Source organism: Plectrocnemia conspersa, unplaced genomic scaffold, assembly GCF_051122295.1.
Source record: "Plectrocnemia conspersa isolate PC_06_02 unplaced genomic scaffold, ASM5112229v1 ptg000009l, whole genome shotgun sequence".
NCBI lineage: Eukaryota > Metazoa > Arthropoda > Insecta > Trichoptera > Polycentropodidae > Plectrocnemia > Plectrocnemia conspersa.
This window is the reverse complement of record NW_028277173.1, coordinates 29,655,547-29,683,308: the sequence shown is the minus strand read 5'-3', so window position 1 is coordinate 29,683,308 and position 27,762 is coordinate 29,655,547. Positions and strand designations below refer to the sequence as shown.

General features: G+C 33.1%; 4 protein-coding genes across 4 annotated transcripts in view; 2 read left to right on the top strand and 2 right to left on the bottom strand.

Moving 5' to 3' along the window:
- Positions 1–510: 510 nt before the first annotated feature.
- On the top strand, positions 511–2,812 carry LOC148232603 (SUN domain-containing protein 3-like). Its single transcript, XM_088191594.1, has 6 exons — positions 511–567; positions 1,260–1,441; positions 1,502–1,601; positions 2,063–2,196; positions 2,265–2,432; positions 2,490–2,812. The coding sequence occupies exons 1-6, from the start codon at positions 561–563 to the stop codon at positions 2,697–2,699; spliced, it is 801 nt and encodes a 266-aa protein (XP_088047720.1). The 5' UTR covers positions 511–560; the 3' UTR covers positions 2,700–2,812.
- Cap-G (Chromosome associated protein G) lies at positions 2,748–10,997 on the bottom strand. The gene is made up of 19 exons (XM_088191592.1): positions 10,751–10,997; positions 10,521–10,691; positions 10,313–10,453; positions 10,115–10,248; positions 9,881–10,040; positions 9,631–9,812; positions 8,808–9,160; positions 8,375–8,739; positions 6,569–6,983; positions 6,417–6,496; positions 6,233–6,350; positions 5,881–6,092; positions 5,655–5,819; positions 5,441–5,591; positions 5,167–5,370; positions 3,965–4,192; positions 3,742–3,896; positions 2,954–3,063; positions 2,748–2,892 (listed from the first exon to the last, which is right to left on the bottom strand). Exons 1-19 carry the CDS (start codon positions 10,904–10,906, stop codon positions 2,817–2,819), a joined length of 3,576 nt encoding a protein of 1,191 aa, XP_088047718.1. The 5' UTR covers positions 10,907–10,997; the 3' UTR covers positions 2,748–2,816.
- A 990-nt stretch (positions 10,998–11,987) lies between these two features.
- Positions 11,988–27,762, top strand: part of LOC148232599 (uncharacterized) — a 29,901-nt gene continuing 14,126 nt past the window's right edge. Inside the window, 2 exon segments of the mRNA XM_088191440.1 lie at positions 11,988–12,077; positions 21,363–21,389. Coding sequence (XP_088047566.1) covers positions 12,073–12,077; positions 21,363–21,389 — 32 coding nt within the window. The 5' untranslated portion in view covers positions 11,988–12,072.
- Positions 12,354–25,392, bottom strand: sals (sarcomere length short). Its single transcript, XM_088191439.1, has 12 exons — positions 25,284–25,392; positions 17,440–17,638; positions 16,742–16,830; positions 16,385–16,682; positions 15,697–15,907; positions 15,346–15,598; positions 14,106–14,203; positions 13,731–14,043; positions 13,267–13,383; positions 13,057–13,208; positions 12,773–12,998; positions 12,354–12,705 (listed from the first exon to the last, which is right to left on the bottom strand). Exons 2-12 carry the CDS (start codon positions 17,621–17,623, stop codon positions 12,508–12,510), a joined length of 2,139 nt encoding a protein of 712 aa, XP_088047565.1. The 5' UTR covers positions 17,624–17,638; positions 25,284–25,392; the 3' UTR covers positions 12,354–12,507.

The following is a 27,762-nucleotide window of genomic DNA, read 5'->3' as shown; positions in this document are numbered from 1 at the left end:
TGGTGAGTTTTCATATTTATAAGGTATTCATTATGAACGTTCATGAGCTGCCATGAACATTTTTTTGTTTTGAAACATTGCACATACATTTACTTCAATATACATAATACATATAATGCTCGTTAGGGTAGGACGTCCGCACTTGCCGACTCGCCTATGACAGTCGCCATCCGGCTCCTTAATACGCTGGCATTGCACATTGATCTGTTTAATGTCAGCTGCGAGGAGCTGGTCCTGTGTGTATCATTTAATTTTAATACTGTATGATTTTTTTGTTAGTTTTTTCTATGTATTATTTTAATTATATATTTTTTGTGTATTGAAATAATACAATGTATTGTTTTCAACCATCTTGGCGTATTGGGGTAACCTGTTAGACCATGATGGTCTTAATTTAATTTAAATAAATAAATAAAATAATAAAAATATACCGGATTCATAATTGGTAGAATTTAGGTGGACCTCTCTTTTATGTATTGATAGATTCAATTTAACTTTGAATAGTTTTCCGCACTCGTCGCATTCAAATTTATAAGCGTGGCTTCAAGAATTCTTATGAAATGTCAAGTAAGGTTTATTTTAAAATGATTTTTCGAGCATTTCTACTGCGACGGCATGATTTTCTTGCTTTTGACGTGGATTCTAAGCACGAACCCCCATGAATTAGACTAGAAAAAGTCATTTAATGAAGTACTAAATATAAAAATGTAAATTTCCCAAAGGGTACACGGTAACGCACTTTTTATGAGATAGCGTATATTTTTTGTCTGGTTGTGGAATATTTTGATTTAACTGAAGGGTATACGCTATTTCTATGAACATGGCAGAGGGTATACAAATCACTGAATATTATTGAATGAATTATTATTATATATCTGTGAAACTATTGCGTGAGTCAGCGTGGTCGAACTTATTTTTCGGGAGCCATGCAAAAGGGTAGGTAATTGAAAAGTCAGTTCTTGCCACCTTAATTTTTTTACTAAAATTGTCAATAAAGAAATATTCAAAACCTTATCAAATATTTGAAATCATTTTTTCTTGGTGCTAACATCAGCTATTATTTAATTAAAAATATATGCTACAATTTATTCGGTAAGAAAATGATACATTTTTATATTTATAACATGGGCAATATAAAAGTTGTTATGATATTATTTTCCAACAATTCAAATCCACAAAAAAGCAAGATGGATGTCGGTACGTAATAAATGCTTGTAACTTAAGTGTGAAATATACCATCCATTATCCATTGATTACAGTGGCGCCAAACCACTTTTACCAAAGACGCGACTCCGACCAAGCGAAATACATCGAAATGAAAATCAACAAAATATTACTGAAAAAGTATATCTGCCACAAGCGCAAAATGAAATATCATTTCGCTTACACCGTTCTTTATATGGTGTTTGCAATATCAATTTTGTATATTCTATATTTTCAAGTAAGTTATATACAGTACTGTTAATTGATATAACATAGTTTAATTTACATTTAAACTTAGGCCATCAAATGTCCCATATGCGAACCATGCAAACTAGCAGCGATACAAAATAGTAAAATGGGCGAATTTCCTAAGCCTGATTACGCACTTAAATCCACAGGTTTGTATTCACTTCTCACATTTGTATGTCTAAATTATAGTTGTTCTAAGAATATGTTTCATTTTGTTATATAATATGTAAATTGGTACAGTAGTGAGAGGAAAAGACAAATATTTTTAAATTAAAATAATATTTACATTCGTATTTCAAAAGACTGGATACAAAGGATTTTGACCCTTACCTTTAATACAAAAATTTCTGATGTTTTAAAATTCAGGCAGAAATGATCCGTTTTGTTCTCAACATTCGCAGCATTTCACAAAGACGTAAAAATGTTAAAACATGAGTATTATGAGCGGCATTCCAGAGCTTATTTTATAACAATATATAATTATTAAAGAATACTGTGGTGAAAAAGTAGTATCTACACTTCTTTAAGATAGATTTTTTTATATTTAAGAAGCTTGATAATAAATTGAAATTTATTAGTCTGATATATGTTTTAAATAACACATTTTAAGGAGGCAAAATTGTGCGCGTCTTAACAGCCAATACGTATATTGTATATGAACAATCAATTTATAATAATTGGATATCAAATATATACAAAAAAATTACTGTAAATCACGAAGAGAAAGCTTCGATTATATTAGAAGTATATAAGTATGAATAAAATATAATTTCTCATTCTGTGTAGGTTGTAAAACTGCATTACAATTTCAGCCGGATATCAACCCTGGAAATTGTTGGGCCTTCTACGGCGACAACGGTGCCGTGATCGTAAAACTGTTCGGTCGTATTTACATTTCAGGCTTAACACTGGAACATACCCGAACGGATATTTCACCTACGTTGGAAATAACATCCGCACCAAGAAGATTTACTCTGACCGTAAATGACTTTTAAAAATATGTGTTGTTGTGGATTAAATATCATTTTTTTCTTTAGGGTTTGATTCGTGGAGATGACAAGGAAGGATTTGAATTTGGAAGCTTTGAATACGAAATAAATGGAAGTCCATCTCAATATTTTGACGTCAATCAGTACTCTTCCTCAGCTTTTGAATATGTAAAATTGAACTTTACATCAAATTGGGGTAAAAAGGAATACACTTGTGTTTATAGAATACAAATTCATGGTGATTTAGAGGTGTTATGAAATTTTTATGTTAGACTCGGCATAGGATTGGTGAGAGTTAAAGACGAATTTATTTTATTACTTATGTAATTAAAATGATGTGCAAAATATACATTAATTTTTACGTCATATGATAACTTATTTTTTTTTTTGTAATTTTCGTCCGAGTTGTTTCTGTATTAGTGAAACATGTTCGTCGTCACTTGATGATACACTGTAAAAATAATGGACTTGAGTCTACATTTACAAATAAAAATGCTTTTACTACTGCTTACCTATCGCTAGATTCAGAATCGGTTGCTGCTATAGTAATGTTGGAGAGGACTTTTTTAGTCTTAATTAAGACTTCTTCATCGCTAGAACTGTCTTTTATCATAGACATGGCCTAAAAATATTTTTAAGGTAATAATCTTTATTTGAAAGGTACATTAATATACATATATCAGTGACAGTGTATTCGTATAAGCTATGAAAGTGTCACTTTAACTGTATAAATAATTTAATAACTATTAAACATAATTTGTTTGAATTTAATTATTAATCTAAAAAATGTTTTACTTTTATTTTGTGCGAGCGACCGTGAGATAAGAGTGAAGCTTGCAGATGTAAAGTCTGATATCGTTACATCATTAAGCTCTGGGTTTTACAAACATGAATATGCAAAGGCTGCATTTGATACAAAACAGAAATTTGAGTTTATATAACCATACTATATCATATTATATTAGCATAAAATTTTATAAGTTATTCGATTAAAAAATTTAGCAATTATTCAGTCATTACACCTGTGGCTTTGCTCAACCCTTTCCCGGTAATACCCAAGTTAATTCGGAAATTTGAATCTTGTAAATTCTTATCTCAAAAATCAGCAACTTTACGAGAAAATTATCGTAGCATTTTTTTGTTAAAAATTAAATTCGTACGAATTTTTAAATGTTTTACAACAGTTGCATATTTTTATACTTCTGCATAGGAAAGGATGCGTCCGTGCAAGAAGTTTTTGAGTCATTTTTAAAAAAGTACTGTGCACTGCCATCGATATATATTATATATTGTAATATACTTGAGATTTTTCGTGACATATCGTATGTAGTATTGTTTCTTCATCGCTGCTAGACATAGACAAAGACGACTCTGATTCAGAGCTTTCTTCAATTTGTACAGGCTTTTTATTATTTTTGGTTGTCTTCTTATTTATAGTTTTACCTTTAGCCTTGCCTAAAATATTGTAATATCAGATACATTGTTATTCTTCAATTGCTTTGATAAATCTCATAAAAATTTACCTTTGTCTTCTTTATCGGCGACTTTGTTCAACTCATTCTCTAGCTTCCTATTTGACTTCCCTTTCACTGAACGTTTTTCTGGTTTCTGAGCCGGTGTCTTTTGAACAGAGCCAGTGTTTCTTCTTGTTCTTATGCCAGGAGTAGCAACCGGTGTACTAACATTTGGCTGCTTGCCTGGTCGAGGTGTTCTCGTCGATCGCCTAATTGCTCGATTTGCAACATCCGATGCTAAAGTATATCAAAATTAATAAAAAAATATTATGTTAAAAGTTGTAATTATTTTTATTAAATCTTTTGTTGTGAAAACTTGACAGGCGTAAGCCTAATACGTTACAAAGGGATAAATCTGTACCAACTGAGTCAATCAATCAGATATAATGAATACCCACAAGTAAGTATTAACACCACCAGACTGAAAGTCTGGGAATTGGTGATATCTATTGTACATTTTAATAATTATAAATTATTATGTGTAATACAATTTATAACCAATAGATGTCACTGCAGCTGGGACCGGTTTTTTTAAGAGCACATTTTTAATTATAAATAAAAATCCGAGTGTAGCTGCTGGGGCTCAAAACCGCAACCTCAGAGTTACTAGTTACGGACTATGCCATTCCGTCCTTATTTAATATAAAAGTTAATCATACTTTTTAATTTAGTGTTGCGCGAAATTCTCACAAAATTCACAGTTGTCATGAATCAGGCGGCAAAAAAACGACCTATCAATTAAGTGTTAATATAAATTAATGTCTAAATTAAATTAAGAATCTAACGAAAAATATATTAGAATTGAAATAAATATACAGCAACAAATTAAATGGTGAAATTTTAATACTTTGGGTCAGAATAAAACAGGGATGCCATTTTCATTTAACCATTAGCCATTTTCAATTTGTCGATAGGCTAATTATTCTGTTGATTGGAAGTCACAGAGAAGGCTGAAAACAAGAAGAGAAGACATTAAGGAGATCCAGAACAACGGCTAAATCACGTAAATCTACAAGTAATTATGCCTGATGTGCATAAAACATATAAGGATTGCGTTGTTTGCGATTAAGAATAATTAAATTAATAAACAACATTAGATAAACATTAGATAAAATCATCAACTATTTTTTTTTTGTAATAATAATTTCATAAATAAAATATCACCACCCCCCAAAATGCCCCACCCCCAAATGACCTCGCTGTATACATACCTGTAATTGCTATAATCTTTGTGGGAGGCGAAGAAGGCGAAATCGAAGCAGCTTCTTTACCGGAGCTAGCGTTAGAATTCGGCGATGAGGATACAGCGCAATCGATATTAAAAGTGACACTTCCTCTTTCGGAATTCTGAGATGTTCTATTGCTCGTCAAAGTGAGATTTTGGGCGTTCGGCTCAGGAGCATTGGAATTTTTTACTGTATAAGGAAAGAAAGGCTTAATTTTTTATTTTCCAATATTTTATACGATACTAACGTTAGTATTTACCTAAATCAAAGGTAATCGCTAAGCTCGCGTCTTCGGGTAGAGTTTCAAGTCCAGGATTTGTCGATTGCCTTTGTTCCAACGCATCTATAGCAATTGCCAAGACAGCTTGAAATCTTGTCATGTTTCTATAAGAATTCTTATCGGAGACGGTCTGCAACGGAGCATGTAATCAAATTATTGAACACTAATTAATTTATATTCGTAAAATGACAACCTTTATTATGGTAGTAGCCGAACGTAACAAATCTTGACATAAATCCATCGTACTAGGCGGTGTGAGGAGTGCTAGAGCGCGACATAAAATTGATTCCGTCATTTCAGCTCCTCTTTCGAGAGCGTTAATGATCAAGACGCATAGATTTGAATGTACATTACGTGCCTGGAATTGAATAGACGAATAAGAACAATATATACTACGAGTAGAAGAACGACAAACTCACAGTAGGCGCCACAGTCGGTAATGTTAAGCCGATCATAAACTTCAATACGATTTCTTGATCGACTTCCGAAAGCGGACTAGTGAGGGGAGCATTGGCGAGCGTCGATAACGTCGGAAGGAAAGCGGCTTCCAATTGCTCTTGAGCGTCTTCGACGTGCGACGCGAAAGCGGGGAAGAAAGTTCCTAGCAACTGCCTCAAAGTGACTTCCTCTTCTACAATTTTGTATATTTTTAAACATTGCTGAATAAAATATTTTTTTACAAATACGATTCGGATAGCGGGGTATGTATTATTTCTCTAAACTAAGAACCCACACTATCTGATTCGTATTGATTTCATATTCGCAACTCACCGGAAGCAGGATTGAACCATAATAAAAGAAGACGACTAATGATAGACGATGAAGATAATCTTCCGGCCATCAGTAAGCGGCATAATCCTTCCACAACCACTTCTCTATATTCGGTGCACTTTAATTGGATTGAGTTAAAACATTGAATAATACCTTATAAAATATTATTATATGTTATATTTACTTCGCTGTTCATGAATCTCAAAAACAGTTCAATTATGGTGTCGTGTGTTGTCTGCGAATAAATTGCTGCTTCATATTCCTCTATTTAAAATTAAAAAAAATTAATCTACATACATATATTATGAAGAAATCCGTTAATGAAATCGAAAATACCTTCAGGATCATCACTTTGACTTGGGGTCTTCGCCTTACTCACTGACTTTCTCGATTTATTCGTATCGCTTTCTTGAATTTCTACGTTAAAAGTTTTCACACCGTGTATGCACATGATGTCTATGACGCATTTGAGAGCCGTCACCAGCAACGGCTCATTGTCCATGTTCATGAATTGAGTGAAGAAAAACGCTTTATGTTCCTGAGCGAACTCTTCGTCCAACATTGAATATAAACCGACGATCTTCAAAGCGTTTTGTCGTATTTCAGTATTTTGAAATATCATAACTTCAAAGTTTTGAAACAACGACTTCAAAACAGGCGTCAGCTTCGTTATCTGCGGCGAATCCAGCATCATGATAAGTATTATAAGGCATTTGTTTAACGTTTCGGGATCGTTTCGCTTCTCTTTCACCTGCATACATAAAAATATAAAATCTAAATCGTTCTTTGTGTGCCCTCGCTGTGTGTGCTTGTCTGTCGTGTAATTAGCTAAGATTGTAGTGACCCACCCCTTTGGAGGTGAAAAACGGCAGATGTAAGTACACTTATGTTAGCATAAATAATATATATAAATAATTATAATATAATATATACATAAGTATATATGTTATATAATATTAATCGTTGAATGTAAACATTAATATGACGGTAGTCGGTATAATGAGGCCCGAATTAAGAATAAAAGAGGTTGATGAATTGAAAATACTAGTCAATGATATAATATCAAGTGGAAAACGTTTTATCAAATGAGAAAAAAATATAATTAATAATACATTTGACATAATGTTTAAGCATATAATGGAGATTTTAAAAACTATCAATTATAAAGAAAGACCTAAAAAATAAAATGATTGTTCAATAATTGAGACGATAAATGGTGTAAAAAATATGTTAATTAATAAGACAATTTAAATTTAAATAATAACATTATTAAAAAATAAACAACAAGAGATATTATTTTGATGTGTTAAAAAAGTGCAAGAATATAGCTATAATTATACTTAAAAATATACAAAATGCAGAAAAAAACAAAATAAGACCAACATAATTAAAAATTGGCATTCAGAATATAAGATCCATAAATAAAGGTATTTAATTATATTTTGTGAGTCAAAAATTCATCAAAAATATCAGAAAGGGCACTGAAAAAGTTAGGAGAGAAATATAAAGAATAAGAATAAATAAAAATAATTGAAATTTCAGAAGAACTTAAATATGTTTAAATAAAATAAAATACATGCATTGATAAAAACAAAATTTATTTGGAAGTATAGCGCATTTTAAAAAATAAAAATTCGAGTACCACTGCCGGGGCTTGAACCCGCAACCTCAGAATTACTAGTCTGAGACATTAAGGACTACGCTATTCCGTCCTTATATGATAGCAGAAAAAATGAATACATACTACTCACTATACTACTCAGTTTAATAAACTAGTACGATACAATAATGAAACAGTTAATATAAAATTTGGAGAATTTAAATCAGTATCGTTAGAATAAATTTACAACATAATTTGTAAATTTAAAAAACGAAACAATACTGATAAATTGGATGTAAATATAATTCAAGATACATTGAAAATACTAGGAATTAAATTCATTATTTAGTAAATAAAGCACTCTCCGAAGGAGAAATATCTGATAATTTGAAGATTACTATTATACCTATACCTAATGTAAAAAATATAAATATTAGCCTTTTTTTTTGTTTATGTACGTTTAGATTAAATTTGTTTAGTGTATAAACAATTAGCTATATTAGCTTAATAAATATAAGAATGCAATCAATCACAAAACTTACAATTTCGACGGCAGGTTGCACAGCTTGTTTCTCTTTCAAATTCAGATTCATTTCTTCCAGCTTTTTATTGATAACATCCACTTTTTCTTTACACTTGGCGGCTAGAGAAAAATCCTGACTGCGTACGGCTTCTTCTTGTTCTTCCAGCGCTTCGTTCAGAGAAACCCTAAGACCGGCTCGCATCATCTTGACTTCGCTCGACTCCACTGCTACTTCTTCCGGTACGGGGATCTCTTCGATGGGCTCGTGTATTTCAGATACGACCGAAGCGACGAACTCGATTCGATTCTGGACATCCGGTATCACTAAATCCACAGCTCTCATTATGGCTCTGATGACTTCCTCGTCGAACTGCTGATAGAAACCTAAAACAAAATTATTGTTATTTTAATGTGCTTTTGTACGTAATTATATAAATAACTATAATTTATACCTATCAGACTATCATACGCTAGAGTCTGCAAAGCTTTACGGCCGACCACATCGGCCATATCGTAAACGGGAAATATATTCATCAGCTCTTGCAAGACATGCTGTCGAGTGCTGTACTCTTTCGTGTCGGCGATCGGCGGACAAGGCGAAGCTACAATAGCTCTGACGTAATCGGTGAATATAACCAACTCCGGAAGCGCCTGTTCTAGGTTGTCTGTGTTTTCGGTCGAATGTAGATGCCTCACCAAATGTCTCCAATACCAAGCCGATTCTTTGGTCAGTTTTTCGGCAGGTATCAATTTTAATTGAGGATCAGTCGGCAGCCATTCTAGTAACTCCGTTACTTGACTACTTCTATAAAACGTTTATTTTCCTATGTATATTTAAGAACATGGCGATTACAGAACCGTAGATTGCAGATAAAATAATAACTATTTTAGTCACAATTCAGATTTCAAATAAATAAAAAAAAATCAGGCTATAACAATATACTGTCAAGAAGCAATAACAATTGTAAACATTTAACTGTCCGGTTGTTTATTCGCCGCCTGCATTATGACAATTAAAAGAAAATGTGATAATTTAAAAATTTAAATTTATGGCTTTGCACGGTGAAATTTTTTCATTTTACGATCTTCGTATGTTTATAAAAAGACTCTTTGATCTCTATTCAAAGGGAAAATAAAGACGTGATAATATGTCAGCATATTAGGACAGGACAAAAAAGTAAGATTTTACCTGTCCTGTTAATTACCATCAGCAAACATGACGTGTAGGTACTATCTGATTAAGTGTTATTATGATATTGAATAAGAAAAACATACTTGAAAAGGCATTGTAATAAGTTTCCGGCAACGAATGCAGAATCCTTGGCGCCTTGAACGTTATCCAATCTTATAGATGCCAATAAAGATAAAACATCTCCACAATAGGCGCCCAACCATCCCGGTATTAGAGCGGTCTCGACGACTTTACGTACTCTAGGACTGCGTTCGATTAAGCCAACCTATGAACATAATCATAAATCATCGATATACTTAGTGCTAAATGATGTGTTTTTATATAATTACGTACCTTCAATATATGCACTCTTTGTCGTACTTTCAATTGAGTAACGTTAATAGAAGAAACGTATAAAAATGCTGCTTTACGTACAGATTCGTCTACATCGCACAATCTTTCTAAGATGTGTAACAGATTTCTGGAGCTCTTGGCTAAGCTCAAAACTACCGCTCTATAATGAAAATAAAAAAAAATGAATACGAATATAAATCTAATTGAAAGCAATAAAATGTATAAAATGCAAACCTTCTAACTGCACCGCTAGGATCACAGCTCATATGAAAAATATAAGCTTTTGTCACGGCGTCGTCTTCGTCGGTGGGATTTTGGAGACGTTGCAGTGTGAGCACTGCTCTACATCTAACAGCGCCTCTGACGTCCTAATTAAAAAATGTGACATCTCCGTAATAAAAGAAACAAAAATGAATTTGAATTAAAACATACTTGCAAACGTTCAAGTTGAGTTTCGAGAATTTTATCGCAGATATCGTCATCCAAAGAAGCGTCCTCGCCTAAGGCGGTCAACAACAAACCGAGCAACTGACAAGAACGACTCCGCACTCCTTGTCCGGTTACCGATACGCACTACAATACATTTAATATATAATTAAATATAACATATGTATATTAAATAAATATAATGCGCAATTACATCGAAAATCACTCCAAACACAAAGTGTAAAAAATCTTCATCGTCGTCGATCACTGTGCAAAAATTAGCTACGAATTGAAGAACTCTGTCCACGTTACCGTTGGCGTCGCCAAACATAAAAGTGTAATGCAAAGCGTTTATGAAGCTCTCTCTAAACGCCTCTTGATCGATCTACAATACAAAATAATTATAATAAACCATATAATCGTAGCAAAATGTATCAATCCAACCTTTCTATAAACTTTCTTCAGTTCCTTGATGTACTTCTTATGCAGCACGGTGTTGGATTGAACGTTGTGAAATATTTGGAAGATTTCCGGTACATTTCTTTGGATTGTGATAGGCTCATCGAGCTCGCTCGAGTTTCTCTTGCGGCTCGCGTCCATTTTAAACAAAACAATTAACTTGACGTATAGCTTTAACGCCCGCCATTCAAATTGAGATGACGCTTGGTCGTAACAACTTTTTTATTGCCCACTACTCGTGCGAAGTTGGCTGAGCTAGGCAGCGTCGGTATTTGTAGCCCGGGTTAAAGGGACATCACAGGACAGTTTGCGTGTAGATGTATTGTGATTCGCACGTATGACGAGCGCTGCAACGTGATCACAGGAGCTAACGATTTTCTTTTTGGAATTTATTCAGGCGGAGCCGTGTGTTTGGAACCCTAGTGATAAAAGGCACGATGCCTGAGTGCAAATCCAGCAAATTAACAAGAGTCCGATAAAGGAATTAAGGGAAAAAAATTACCATTTCCCACAAACAGGGGCTACAATAGAAAAATAACATCGTCGCTTAAATCTGGCACTGGAGTGAACGGTGCATTGCAATCATCTACCATCTTATTTTTCTCAATTTGTTTTATTTAGTTTATGTTCAAAACGCGCGACTTTGTGAGCAATATAATCCAAGGCAAGAATCAGGTGCGGGCCGGCCTCCTTTGAATTATTTCATAATTTTATATAACAGCAAGTTTTATTTAAATGAAAAACTAAAAAGCAAAAATATGTATTAATAATTAAGATGTGGACCTCGACGGAAAAAAATAAATAACATGTAAACCCGTCAGAATCTGTCCGCCAAACAAATATTAAATATATAATTATGTTTTATTTAATTATATTAATTTACAAAAAGTGACATTTCAGTTATAGTAAATAACATACTTTAATTCATTATTTTTTTATTGAATATTATAGCCAAATGTGCTTAAAACATAAATATCAGTCCTAAAGTGTTTGAAAATTTGAAATTGTAATAGAATTTCTGAAAACAATACATATTTTACGTTGAAATTAATTCCAATAAATATTTATAAAAAATAATACGTCATTGCTTGGTTTGTAAAATAAACCTGTGATATCATTTATGGAAGCCGCTGTAGTAACTTGTGGTAAAATAACTTTGTCTTAAAAAATTGTTTTTATTTTTGAATTTAATTTTAGGTATCATAATAAATGTCAGTTAATATTTTGTACTGGCAGCACCTTCATACCCGCATTGTTTGTGTTTTTGAAGACGTTCGCGTTTCATTTGTTCTATTACAACTATCGCCATGATGTAAGTACATATTTTTTCGCAAAATAAAACACTTGGTGTTCAATTAGCTTGAATTTTATTCGAAATTGACAATTTGTTTTTAAATTGAATCAAACCAGGTGTAAAGTTACAAAAATCGAATAAACGGTAAATGCATAATAATACTTTACATCTTATTTGCTCGTAACGCCGATTAATATGATTAATTATTAATAATTCAGTGCCAGGCTCTCGTAAACAGTTTAATAAACGCAATGCAAACTTTGATTGTTTGTGTTAATTTACATATTTCATTAATGCACAGTTAAAAATAAAGCAGAAATATTTTATAAATTGAGTAAAAAATACTTATTTCTTATCAAATCTAAATATATACATATGTATATATATATAATTAAATTACAACATTATCTAGAATAATATAATATATACACGAATTTTTAGTACACGTTTATTCGAGCTCGGCCAGCACCGAGTTCAAGTCTTCTTGCAAGTTTGACGACTCTTCTCTTTGCTTGCTCACGTCGTCTTTGAGTCTATCCACATTGGCGCTGATGAGATAGTTGCCTTTCTTCAGAGCGGAGACCGTTACTTCTAGCTTTTTCGACTTTGCAGTCATGTAATCTCTCATTTTTTCCATATCTCCGCTCTAAAATAATACACGATCGTTTAAAACAATATATTATACAATCACAACAATATCACGATTAACTTACCTCCGGCTCGCTTTCACTCTCTGAATCACTTTCAGTTTCTTCTTCCGACTCCGATTCCGTCTCTTCTTCTTCTTCCTCTTCCTCGCTGGCTTCCTCTTCCACTTTCTTAGATTCGTTCTCTTCAGTCTCTTCATCTTCGTTTTCTTCGTCTTCTTCCGTTTCCTTCATGAGACTCGCCATCTTATCTACTTCCTTTTTCAGTGCTTTATATTTCTTACGTTCCACTCTAAAATATTTCATAAACATATATCATACTATATTTGATTATATAAAATCAAACGTACTTTAGAACGGCTTGTTGATTCTTTAATTGCATTTTCAAGGCGATTCTTTCTCTCCTGGCTTTGTCTATCTTTTCGTTCAAATTTCTTATTTTATTGCCCAACATCTTAATGTCTTTTTGCAACTTCTTCTTTTCTTTTTCTTCCGGATCTTCCTAAAATTATATTTTAATGAATTATAGTTTAATGTAAGTATGATGCGTACTCGCTTACCTCTTCTTCGCTACTAGATTCTTCGATTTCTTCCTCCGAACTGGACTTTTGAATCGATTGCTGCTTCTGAGCGTGACTCGGTCTCCTCGAATTTGAGTTCGAACTTGGTAATATTCCCTACAAGAGCAACGTAATATATGCATATGTATTTTAAACACATCTTTTAATCAGAAATTAGTAGATACAAAAAATTAATACATTTCCTCCGTCACACGTTCAATGTGCGTTTAGGTATTTTATCTGTCTACCTGATTGTAAACCTCGCATTGTCTTTCATAGTCACGCGTTCTTTGCAAAAAGTATGATGTCGGCTCTTCGTTATCATCATTATCATAAATACCCTGAAAATATGTTATTCAAAGCGGAAGCATTATATAGAGTAGATTGCAGAGTTAGCGCGCCTCGAGAAATATATTATTATTTTTGTTACCAAGCTCGTTATATGTTCCGACTACTGTCAATACCTTCAAAGCTTGCTCTAATTTTTTCTCCAGCTCCAAGTTCTTCCTCTTCGTCTCCTCCATTTCAGATTGCATTTCGTCTAATTCTTCAGCTGCTCTATGATACTTCCTCTCGAGATCGTCGGCCACTCTCTTCGTTTCTGAAACTTCCCGCTTTAAACTAGATACTAACGTTTCGTCGTACGCATCTACGACCGAAATCACAGTCTTAGCTTGCTCTTGCTTAGTGTGCGCCCTTTCGCTCTTCAATTCCGCTTCGAGATTTGTGATTCTCTGAAGGAGACGCTTGTTTTCTCGCTGTTGAGCTTCTTTGTTCCTGTAAGATAATATTTTAAATTTAAAAAATGAATATTCCAATACTACGACTATCTTAACCACCTTAATTCTAATGCGAGCAATTGCTTAGTCGATTGAAGATCGTCTCTCACTTTATCAATATCGTCCATCTCGTCTATTTCTTCTTCCTCCGGTGGTGCCTGTAATCAAATTTTCACTATTAGTATTAAATCTATAAAAAATATTATCCGAGTATAACGCATGAAGTTAGCTGCGATGGTTTTGAACTTGGCTAAATTATTTTAATAAATATCAATAAATATCTACTAATTAAGCGACAAGCCCTTTAGAACGAAGTTCCAAAATATGTTTATTAAATTTAAGCTTGGAGTCCAGGCATGTGCCCGGATATTTAATATTTGTTTTACATTTTACGTTACTGCCCTCTTCATTTAAGAGAGGTGGTGGCAGAGTTTGTCTACGTTCTGTAAAAATAATTGCTTCTGTTTTAATTCGGTTTATTTTAATTTTCCACCTCTCAAAATATTTACACGATTTTATTGCTTTTGACGTGAATTTTGACTTCTGAGAAGTGATAATTGTTTTTTGCGCTTTCTTATTGGTCAAAATTTGCCGCCTGCTGCACAATAACTGGCAATCTTCCGGGTATTGAAAAATTATGAAAACTTTTAAATTAAAAGGAATAATAAAAAACATTGTCAAAACTTTTAATTTTAAATAATATGTGGTAAAAGTAAAATTGAAACATAATTAATTTCAAAGAATTTTTGTCATCTCTTTCTCTATAAATAATTATCTTAATAATCTAGAGTCTAGACTAAGATAATTATTTTAACCCTTTTAGTGCCAAGCGAAATAAGGCAGTGTACCTTAAGAATGCCAAGAATTTTTTTGGCATGTTTATATAAATATATTTCTGAAAATTTAATTTTTTTTGTGTGAACTTCTATTTATTTTAGAATCAAAATAAAATCTAAGTACTTAAAAGGTATCGAAAAAAATTATTTCATAATTTTACAAAAAGAAATACAAAATTAGGAATTTACACCCGCGTCCTAGCGGCATTCATGTCGTCTTTCATAAGTGGACACCGGCGTTCTTACGGCATAACTTAGGTTAGGTACATAATATTAATTTATATGAACTTGTTAACAAATAAAGAACCTGTTAAATTATTTTCTTAAACATAATTAATTTAATGGTATCTTAAACTTTTGTCGTTGGCAGGTTAGAACAGTTAAAGTGGATCAAATTAAATTTATCATATATTTCCATTAAAAAAGTATCTAATATAGATAGTAAAATAATTTAATTTACTTACTTCTTTCACTTCAGCTAAGTTGGCCTGCGACATTGACTTTTGAAGTTGTTCTTCAACAGTCAACTGCCGCCTGAATTTCCTCAGTCCTTCCAAAATTGGTTTACTCCTATCGTTGCATTTCACTTTTTTGAGCTTGACGCCCGAGTTGATTTGCTTCAGCAGCTGGTTGTGTGTATTTGCTTTCTCCGACTCGTACACATACTGTCCTTCTCCTGCCTTGACGACCTTCTCCTTTGTTATAATCGGACTGGATCTGAATTCGTTAAAATTTAGATTACATATAGCCTTAGAGAATAAAGCAAATCTATATTATGGATATAGTCGGTTGATCCTTGAAGTTAGTCCCTATACCTGTCGTTACAGACAACGTGTTTAAGCTTTCGTCCTTCCTCCACTTCCTTCATCATATCTGTCCAATCGGGTCTTCTTCTCGGCCTAGATTTAAGCATTTCTAATCGCTTTACCTTCTCTTGGGTGGGTGCACTCTTTTTAAAGTCCGGAGGAGGCGGTAGTTTAGGAGGCATTGGCGGAGGCATCGGAGGCGGCACAGGTTTGAGCAAACCTAAAATTATTAAAAATCGTTAGTGCTTAAAGAAACATTTTAATTCTTTGATTTATACAAATCCAGAAATCTTGAAGATGTGTATAATCAGATGTATCAAAAGTTCTTTTTTATGTCCAGAAAGGGTCGGTTTGCATCATCATATATTAAATTTACAATGGCAAAGCGATACAAGAGCAATTCATAAAGAATAACTCAAATTGTATTAGAATCACCATATTCACAGTAACATACCTCTGAAAAATAGTCCTTCTTCTTCCATATTGATATGAAACTGAGAAGAACAAAACAACGACACACAAAGCTCTCTAGTTCACTAGGGCGCGTGTGCTTTAATTACCCTTCGCTAAGACACAACGGTCTAATCTCGTCTAGGAGCTTCCATGTTTATTTATAAACTATCGACGCTGCATCGATTAGTCACAATGCAACTATGACTCGATTGTGCTATATTTTGGACCATAAAGAATTACTTACTTCTGAGACTTTCGTTTTTGGTCAAGGTGTGTCCTTTGGGTATTTCGTTAGCTATGGTTTTGTCGATGTTTTCTTTCATCTTCTCCAACAGCGGATCCCGCCATTTCTTTCCGGTTTCCTCTTTAGACGCTTGCCTCAATAGAACGGGAGGCTTCTTGGCCGCTGTAGCTTCGTCTTTGGTCGGTTGCTTCGCTAATGGAGGTTTATTCGAAGGCAACTTTTCTTCGACGGGCTTGCTTGCGGCCGGCTTCTTGACTTTACTGCCCGCTTCCGACACTGTCTTTTTGATCGACGATGGCTAAAATCATTTCCATTTGTTTACATCATATTTTTTTAATAACCCTCAGTGAAATATACCTTGACGAGCGGTTTTTCAGTGTCGTCATCGTCGACGACGACGCCATTCTCCGGCTTAGGTTTGATAACTTTTTGTTTTTTGAGTGACGCTGAAATGAAATATGTTATGTATACAGATAAGATTCAATTTGATCGATACCTTGATAACCTGAAAAAGTATAAATTGAAATAAAATACAAATCTTTACCTTTGAAGGTATTTTTATGATAAAGTAAAAATAATCATTTTAGATGATTGAGATTATCGCTCTGAATCTGAATGGTACACTTACATATACTTGGTATATGTTATTGGACACTACTTATGGCAAGCGCGAATAATCTCAATGATGAAAAACTATTGAGAAGAAAAAATAGCGACGGATCATAGAGAATACAAATTTAGAATGTACCATGAGCTGTATGATTTGATAAAGTATAATTTTTTGAGATTTTGGGAAGAATGTGCATATTTTAAAAATTAGAGTTACGAGTTTTATTTAGATGTATTTTATATGAGGGTGAATCAAAGAAGAACGGGAGTTACCAAGACATGTGCTATATGACAGATTCTTTCTGAATGCAACTGAGATTATCTATAAAAAGGTTTTTATTTGACCCACTCTGCATTTTGTACTGTTTGGTTTATTATCGAGGTATCGACTAATCTTTAGTTGTGAGTGTTTGTAAAGTGAGTGTTAAAGGTTGACGCTAATGCACCTTTAGCGTTGGCAAGCTGTTCTTCAACAGCTGCGACCGGGTTGGGCTCTGGTTCGTGCGGCACGGATTGCCTCTTGCGCAGTGCCCACGACGGCTTAGGCGCCGATTCGGTGGAAGCGGTCGATTCGCGCACCCACGGCGGGCGAAAGTTTTCGCGGCCAGCAGCAGCTCCACCCCCTGGCATTGCTGCCTGTTCTATCTGCAAAACATTCATTGGTCTTATACGCTAGCGCCGGAAGCATCACAATCTGTACACGTTCATCTATCGTCACTTTTCCTCTTATATTTATAGCATCTGTTTAGAATCTTATTATCTGTGTATATTATTTATATTTTATTAATATACAGTAGTGTGACAAAATAATTGGACCACTCCAATATTTCACATATTTTGATATTTACAAGCAACTAATCTAGGAAATAAATGTTGTGCATTAAAAGATTTGAAGCTCGTTAGTAGGCTGTGATTTTAAACAAAAAAATAATGAATATATGTACACACAAAAGATTGGGGATACGATACAGGTACATATTGAACATAGGAGACTATATTCAGTGTGCAGCAATTTGTGGTTCTGTCAAAACATTCTCTTTCTAAAATCACTTTCATCATAATTGTTATTAAATGGTAATTTGTGGAATAATTCGATAGTATTTAATAATATTTTTGTGTAAAGCAGTGATTTTTTATAAAATAGCCCAAAGAAGAAATATTTCTGCTGAGGTGAAAATTGCTATATTTTACTTTACTTGGTGAAGAAACTGATACTTATCGAGAAATAGTCCAAAAAATCAACGTGTCTCATCAATCAGTGATGAGAATAAAAAAAACATCATCACAGCAATATAAATATGGACGAAAACGAAAAACCACCCCTCGGACGAACAGAAAAATTGTTTCTATTGCATTGCAAAAAGGCGGTTACAAATGAAGATGTAACAGCTATTTTTAATGATGAAGGAATCGATACATCTAAGAGAACTTTACAACGTCGATTATCCAAAGTGGATCTTAAAAGCAGCTCCGCAGTAAAAAATCCACGGCTAACAAACGCGATGAAAAAAAAAAGTTTCGAATGAGTCAAGCAACACCGAGATTAGACTAGTAATGATTGTAAAAAGTATGTCTTTAAATTATGTTTTTAAAAGATTTTTTTATCTTTTTTAATTCACGCCACAAATGTTTACGGTAATTTTTTTTGTTTGTTTCTCCGGCGGTCAATCATGCGCACGTTGACCGAATCATGCGATTATGCGCATAGGCGACCTTCAGAGAAGTACAAGGAAGAATATATAAAATATCCAAGTTCAGTGATGTTATGGTCTGTTACTAGTGGCAAGGATGTTGGTCTCCTTTATTTTTTTTGAGGAAAGATGAATCAAGATCAATATAAAAACGTTTTGGCTATACATTTTTACCCATATTTTATCGACAAATACATATTTTTGCAAGATGCAGCTCCTAGTCTCATGGCAAAATCAAAAAAAAAATACTTGGCAAAGTTTTACCTTGGCCAGGTAATTCATATGATATAAATCCAATAGAAAATGTTTGAGCAGTTCTTAAATTCATCGTGCTCGAATAATAAATTAGATATTTTGAAAGAAAAAACATTGAAAACGTATGGCTAATTGACCCAAAAATAGTATAGAGAGTATGCCTAGAAGAGTACTAGGAGTAATAAAAGAAAAAGGTGGTGTTACTAAATACTATCTTTTTAAATTAATAATGTGCAAAAATAAATTGGTTATTTAAAAATATTGTTTTTACATTTTTAAATTACACAAAAATATGGAAATGATGTTTGGTCCAATCTTTTGTCACACCACTGTAATATATGTATATAGTCAATGACTACTACCGTATAGTTAGTGAATAATACCTGAAAGATCTAACCTCGAATCCCTTATGAAATCTAGTGTAGAGATTCGTAATAATCATTATAATTCTGATCAATCATAACAGATTATGTTTTCCTAGATTTTCCTAATCTCACTGATAAATAATAAAATAAAAATCAAGCTAAGTTGCACATAGTAATAATATTGATTGTAAGCCGTGTTGCTTGTTTTTAAACCGTTGTAACGTATTGGGCTGCTCTTCTTAGAACGGAAAATGTACAATAAATAAATCAAAAGTATTGCATAACGATTGTATCATAGATAGTCTCGACAAAAATCTTTGGAAAAATTACGCGATTTGTTTATTCGCGTAATTATAAGTTTCCTCAAAAGTCATCATTCTATTTTTATGTAACGATGAAAAGAAATCTATGAAAATTTCACTACTTGTAGGCGTTGATTGTGTTTACACTGTTGTAACGCAATGAGCTAACGCCTATCATTTTGAAACGGAAGATTTTCAATAAATACATTTTTTTATCATTCATTTTTCTTTAAGGTTTTTACATTTGCTTTGAAACAGAATTATCATTTTTACATAGAGCATATTTACGACTTGTATTCAATTTGTTTGTATTTAAATAGTTTATTGACTGTAATGGTCAGTATAAATAATGAATGAGTCAGTATGAATAATGAACGGGTCAGTATAAATAGATTTTTGGTCAGTAGGTATATATAGCTTTATCAGTCAGTATAAATCTAATATTTGGTCAGTATAAATAATATGTTTTATCAGTATAACATAGAAAAGTCAATATTTCTTTTAAATTTAAATATTAAAATTATTTAAAAATTAAATAATAAATCAGCCGTGATTATGAAAACACTCTTTGATTTTTCTAGAATATGAATACATATATACAGTAGACTCCCAGATAACACATAGGGTGCGTGCTAAGTGGGAGCGTGTACTCGGGGATTAGAAAATATAAAATTGGATGCATATGTTTTTTCTTTGGATATGTATGAACTACAAAGTCAACAAAAATAACGTTTAAAAATTTTTTGCCAAGAGATGAATTAGAATCACTATCTCATACAATTTTTGCACTATATAATTCGTGCTTTCGATAAGTGTGAGCGTGATGTCGGGGATGAATTGCAAGACTTTTCGGGGATAGTGCTCACAGGGAGCGTGTTCACTGGGAGTCTACTGTATTTTTATTTTTAATACCTTGCATTTAATACAAACTAAATTTTAATTATTATAATTTTTTAGGGTTTGGTTAATTCGTTTAGATTAGGTTTTGGTTTAAACAATAAAAAGTTTCACAACTGTCAACGTGATAATATTTTCAATGCTATTTTTTCTTGTTGAATAAATTTTATTATAGTGGAATATATTTATTATCAGTGCAGTGAATATTATCTAAACTAAAGTGCAATTAATTATCATTAATTTAACAATGTGTTTAGTTTCATTTATTTACCGAAACATGATGTTTGTAAACACTCGACAATGTTGCCGGTAAATTTAATATACCGAAAATCATCCTAATGATGATAGGAATTTTATACTGATTATCTGTCAAAATGAAACTGATCACATTATTTTTAAAATACAGAATATTTAATATTAACACTGTTCATTCATTTTATATACACTTAATTCATTATTTAAATTGACCATTGTATACTGACCATTTAATTAAAATTCCAACCAAAAAGGTACACAATAAACATAAACCCATATTTACTACATTTAAAATTTTAAAGATTTTTAAACTTTAAAAAATCTGATTCAAATTTATGTATTATATATACAATTTATTGCTGTAATTATTTATGTTATTATATTTAGAGATTTAAATATGATAAGTTAATAATACCAAATAAACTAGTAAAAAGCCAAATACAAATTCCCAAAAAATCAATTCGTATGTATATGTATTTTATAGATTTATGATATGCTACATAATAAATAAAAAACTAAAAAAAACGATTACATAACGTACATGTTAATTGCTTATTATATAATATTTCAATGAAAATTAATTAAATTCTGTTTTTTTTTACAGACAATACGGTCCTATGGAACACGATCGGTGAGTAGATTATTTTATATTCAATAAAATTATTAACTATATGCTGTGTTTTGTGTATAAGGCACAGTATAAAGATAATTTAACAATAAAAGGGTCACCCCTTTTAAAATAAATTAATTCAGTTGGCTGTATTGCGCGAGTCGATAATTTTGCTGTTAAGACCAACATTAGCACATGCAATTTTTTGTTTACGCTTGGTATGGCGCTTAATTAAAATATAACATGTTAAACGCAGTATTTCATTTCATTTTGGCAAACGTACGAGCAAATTATGTACAAGTGTCGTGCGTTGGCATCATCGGCTGATTTTGTTCGAACATACTATATCTGCGTTCTAATATTAATCGGATTTGCAATATATCTTCAGTGCCAAAGCGGATTAAATTTTATTATATCCGATCAATATTAATACTCACAGTAGAATATCTAAATCGTATTTTTAATGGAAAAGTTTGAGAATCACTGATCAACGTACTTGATTTTAAATGAAGGGAGAAACAGGTTTAAAAATAAAAAAAGAGGGAATTATTTTAAGCGATATGTGCATTTAAATAAATACGTTGTTCCATAAAATGAATTGTTTGTCCATTTATGCAAAGTAAACCTTCGATTTTTTTTCGGAAAAGAATTTGTTGTAGAGAGTTATTCGTGGGGTGTTCACTGTTCTGACTCACACCTAATCTGCCCAACAGTAATACACAAAAATAATTTAAATATTGTCCTCTAAGAATCATTAAATTGATTTCAAATATTTTCATACTGAAACATTCATTAAAACAAACATTATTTTAGTTGCATACAATTAGATTAGATGTATTAATACAATTATGCAAATTTTATTGGATCCAAATCAGTACTAGTCAAACTTTTAAATTAGAAAATGTTTCCGATTTCCCATACCAGATTTACATGCAATTAATAAATACAACCTTGACTATATTAATGGTGAGCTATAAAGCTAATGAAAGGAATTAAGCTTATCAACAATTAAAATGCTGCCATTGTAAACCAATTAACTCGTTCAGAGATGTGTTGATCTATGACTGCTCAATTTGTATTGTTCGCACTCAGTAAATTAGTGTTAACTGTAATTACAATTTTATTGTCAACACGTTTTTGTCACGTTGCTCTGGTTTTCATTTTGATTTATGTGTATAATATATATTTTCTTTTTGAATCCTTGAAATCTTATAATCGATTAATACAATCCATTTTGAGCCTTTAATTTTCACCAGTAGATATATATATATATATATTTCTACTAGCGAAAATATAATTTAACTGACAGGCGCTAGTGAAATTAATATCTTAATTTCTAAATTTCAAATTGAGATTCTTAGACATTTAAATGTCTATGATTCTCAATTTGACAGTTGCAAAACGTCCATTTGCTGTTCAAACCCAAACCTAACCTAATGAAATTTCTAACACTACTTACAGTTTTAGAACTTTCATTAGGTGAAGTCCAAAATACAAATTAAGCCAATTCATCTCTCAGGGGAAAATAATAGGAAGAAGTACAAACAAGCGTCGTATCTCGCATATTGCTCGATAGTTTGTCTGCACTTCAATTTTATTTATTATTTTTAGTTTATTCATTTATTTAGCTAATATATCTAATTGTTTAAAAAAATATACTATATTTTTAAAATATGACTATAATATAAAAGTATTGGTCGAAGTATATTCAAACCGAATTTTGGTCAATAGGAGGGCGCCAAAACAATTATCACTTCTCAGAAGTCAAAAATCTACGTCAAAAGCAATAAAATCGTGTCGGCGCCGTCATGATTTTATTGCTTTTGACGTGGATTTTTGACTTCTGAGAAGGGATAATTGCTTTTTTGCGCTCTCTTATTGGTCAAAATTTGGTTTAGTCGTCCGTTATATTGTTATAAAAGTCTTAATATGAATGTTAGATAACCGAGCTTTTCCACTGCGACGGCGACGGGACAATTGTATTGCTTTTGACGTGGATTTTAAACGGGCCCCCATAAATTTGGTCAGAAAAATGTTATTCAATGAAATACTATAAATCTTAATAAAACATTAAAAAAAGACCACTGACTGTTCAACTTTTTCCCACCCCTAGAAAAATCTGAAATGACGTCCCTGTAAAAAAGGATCTAGTCACAAAAATCCAATATTATTGTGTTTTCGTCAATCACCAATAAAAAGTTCGGAATGGATGCAATATATCGGATTAAGGGTAAAAATAACTACGCTTAGTGAAGATTGATTGATGTTTACATGATGTGCGTAAACAGTGATTATTTGTGAAACATTTGATTAATAAATAAATGTATATATACAGTCGTATACCTGCCAAAAATGGACAAATCGACTGTTTGGATTGAAAAAGAGTGAGATAAGGTGCACTACGTTTGTTGTAAAGATGCGTTGAAAAATGTATCTATTTTGCGAAATCCATAGAGCAAAATCATCAGGGGGTGTTCCTCATATTCCGGAATGGAATGTATCCACTTAATTTAATGTTTTTTTTATTTATTAATTTCATCCGTTATTGATTAAAGAAAATTGTATAATACGCATGAAATGAGCCAATCGATTCAATAGCTGGAGTGTTTTAGATTGAGGAAGAGTGAAGATCTCTGATGAGATTATAACAAAAGTACTTGTTAGTTAGCACAACGCCACGCTCAAAAACCACTAAGTGTTACTCCTCACTGCATTTCCCGTGCTATTTAAATCCAATCATAAACTAAATTAATTAATCATTATACAGTTATTATATTAATTTAGGTTTGGGTTTGAACAGCAAATGTACGTTTCGCAACTGTCAAATTTGAGCGTGGCGCCGTGTTAACAATGTTAGTACAAAATATACTGGTGAGATCGGGTGCGGAAGAATGTTTCCAGTCAATTGTGCGAAATGATCTGGGGGTGTTTTTTATATTCCGGAATGGAAGGTTTGAAAAAAGACTTCATCAACGGAACTGGGTTATAAAACTGACCTGGATTTTTTTTACTCACCAATGGAACAGCACGTGGGCTCGTATTTAGATGTTTTATTTATAAATTTAATCAATGAGAATAAAAAAATAAATGTAACTATTATTTGACTGAAATATTTAATAATATAATGAAAAATATCAACAAAAAAAAATGTCTGGTTCTGGAACAGTACTATTAAACCTATGGAGTATCTTAGGGTCATAATTAAGAAAATCGATTGCACTATTCAACAAGCTAACGTGATAGAAATTACTATAATGCTTTTCTGTTTTAACAGTATTGAAGACTCAAGGAGGTGCAACAATGTGCCATGTAGTTTCACCACTACTTGCTGAGAGTAAGAAAGCTAGAAGATAATTCTTCAAAAATATATGGAAAATAACAGAATGTTTGATTGGAGTTAGAGGATTGAAATTAAAATGGTACGCAAGACCAAGAAGAAAACTATTAGATCATATAATAGACGAAATATAGTGAAAATATTCAGCACCATTTCGCTCATGAAAACTCATGAACTAAGATCCAAGAATGTTCGTTGCCAAATATGCGTCCAAGTAGAATCTACGCTACAAATCATAGGATAACTACTGTGTTTAGTCTGTTTAGAAATAGACTGCAGAATAATCAAGATATTTTATAGTTTATGCTATCTCTTTTTTTCTTTTGTATACGTGTGATGAACATGTACAGTGTGAGGTAAGTGTTATGGTACCCAGATCAGTGTCTCAATAAAGGATTAACGAATCTCGCACTTTCACGATTCGTCAAAACGGGCACGGCTCCGAATACATGCAATAACAATATACAGAAATAAATATCGCATTCCATTTTTGAAGCACACACGTGACCGATTGACTTATTTTCGTCACCGACACAGTTTCTTCTGCGGAAATTCTGGCGGATTCACGCACATTTTACCAGCGATTGATCAGCTCCGAATCCGCCGCTGGAGCGCTTCGGGGAAACAGTCCCAGAAAACGAAACAAGATTAGATAGTCTCGGACTGGCGGACGATCCGCAGACGACTGGAGAGGCGGGTGTTGAGAAAACCGACGCTTATGACGAAAAATGCTAGACGGGAATACTGCGCCGTGCTATTTCTGGCCCGCGGACCCCGATCGGCCAACACCGTGACGCGTGTACCTTGCCGAATCCTGCTGAATGGCGGAGGTGTGCAGAATCTTGGCCAAGAGCGGACGAAATTCAGGACGCCGCTCTAGACCTCCTTGTCATCAGATATGTGTATCTTGAAGAATCCTAGTGAATGGCGAAGGAGTGCTGATATTGGATCTGATACTCTGCAGCTTCCACTTCTTCGCGAAGAGTTTTAGTGGACTGACTTAGATTAAAAAAAACTTTGTGGGAGTCATCATCTATTAAAGATCTTTGAAAATGTGTCTACTAGTTTGCTCTGTAGTCAATATTGAAATTTCGAAATAAATATAATTAAATTCTGATGAATACAGATTGATCCAACTCGAGTTTTCTATGTTGACAGCACTATAAATCAGACAGCTGTCAATAATCACGCGTGTTCAAAGTGTCTAATGTTAGTTTGCAACAACACATTTACGAAATGGATCGCTTAACCACCGCTCAACGCGTTCTACAGAAATAACAATTCTGTACGAACTGTGTATCGAAACATACGAGAAGATTATGGTCAATTTCATCGACTTACTGAGCGAACAATTCGCAACGTAGTGAAAAAATTTGCTGCTGTAAGTTAAAGTGTGGCCGAAGAACCAGAATTGTCGATTCGTTGGCGTTCGCAGCGTTAAGCCTTTTCTTATGGCACCCTTTGGCGCATTTTGTATCTGGACTTGCACCAATAACATAAGAACTGAAGCCTAAAAACCATGGATAGCGAATAATTTACGCAGATTTGGTGTTAGAGCAGAAAGTTGATGCTAATTTTTCAAAAAATCCTTCTCTCTTATGAGAATTTTTTCCACCTCTCTGTGTATGTTAATATGCAAAATTGTCGCATATAGGGCGAGGAAAATTTTCATGTGCTTCGCGAGAAAATTACATGCGTAAAAAGTGCGCATTGTGATCAGGTGGCGTTATTGAGCCTTACTTTTTTGAAAATAATGATGATCTGACTGTATCAATCAACGGTGAGTGCTATAAGCGCATGATAGCCGATTATTTTAGGCACGACATCGAAGATATTGATGTGGATGACATGTAGTTCCAGGTCGACGGCGCAACTTGCCACACATCGGGTGAAAAATTCCTAAGTCGCATTATTTCACGTTTTGGTGATACAAGATACCATCAAGATTATGCGATTTAACACCGTTGATAATTTTTTGTGAGGTTACACTAAAAGTCGTGTCGTAGGTTACGCTAAGAGCATACAAAAACCAACATCCGCCCGAATCTAAAATTACATCTAAATGATCGGTTGCTGCACACACTCCAGAGGCGACCATTTAATTAATATTGTTTTTCATAATTACTGAAATACATTAAGTGCTTAATCAATAAAAAAATCTGAAGATAGCCTTTAATTTATGTTTTTTCGGAAACTGAAGTTTGATTCATAAAAGCAGTTTAAGGCAAAGGCTTATTAATCATCATTTTTTATGAATTTCGAGATAAAAAAGTTGGTGAAGATTTGGAGTAATACAATTGTTAATTTAATTTTCGGGCATCCGTGGCTTCGGGCTCCCTGCCGTCGGATTAGGCTTGTGCTGGGGCTGCGTCTCTAGGCGCTGAGCGGAATCTGCGGAACACGGATTTAACCGGTCTTTGTCAGCGACTGGCATCTAATGAAGGCATTCTTTGGAGGCTGCTGCTTAAATCTTAGGGCTCTTGCTTCAAGGGGCAAAAATTGGCTAATCAGTGGTCGTTTTTTTAATATTTCGATTTCATTAAATGGCATGCATTTTTTTTTTGACTAAATTAAAGAAGGAACTCGCTTAATTATCTAGCGTTCATATTAAAAATAAATATAACAATATTAAATGAAGCATATATAAACCGAATGTTGACCAATAGGAGAGCGCATAAAACAATTATCTCTTCTCAGAAGTCAAAAATCCACGTCAAAAGCAATAAAATCGTGCCGGCGCAAAATCGTGGTCTATCACAATAGATCGACCTGATTGACATGGAGTACAGTATCATTAAAGAGCTAACGCTTCTGCCTCTCGAATTGAGTGAGTATGTGTGATCTGATTTCTAGTGAACCCTTTAAAATATTCACTGCGAGCAGATTTGATTAATAAGAAACAAATATTTTAACCAATAAGGCCGTATGATCAAACTCTGAGGATAGTATTTCATATAATCTATTGAAAATGCCATATAATCTATTGAATGCTTGCTTTAATGAGTACAATTATTATACTCAGTGAAGACTGATATAAAAATCAGAACACATCTATGT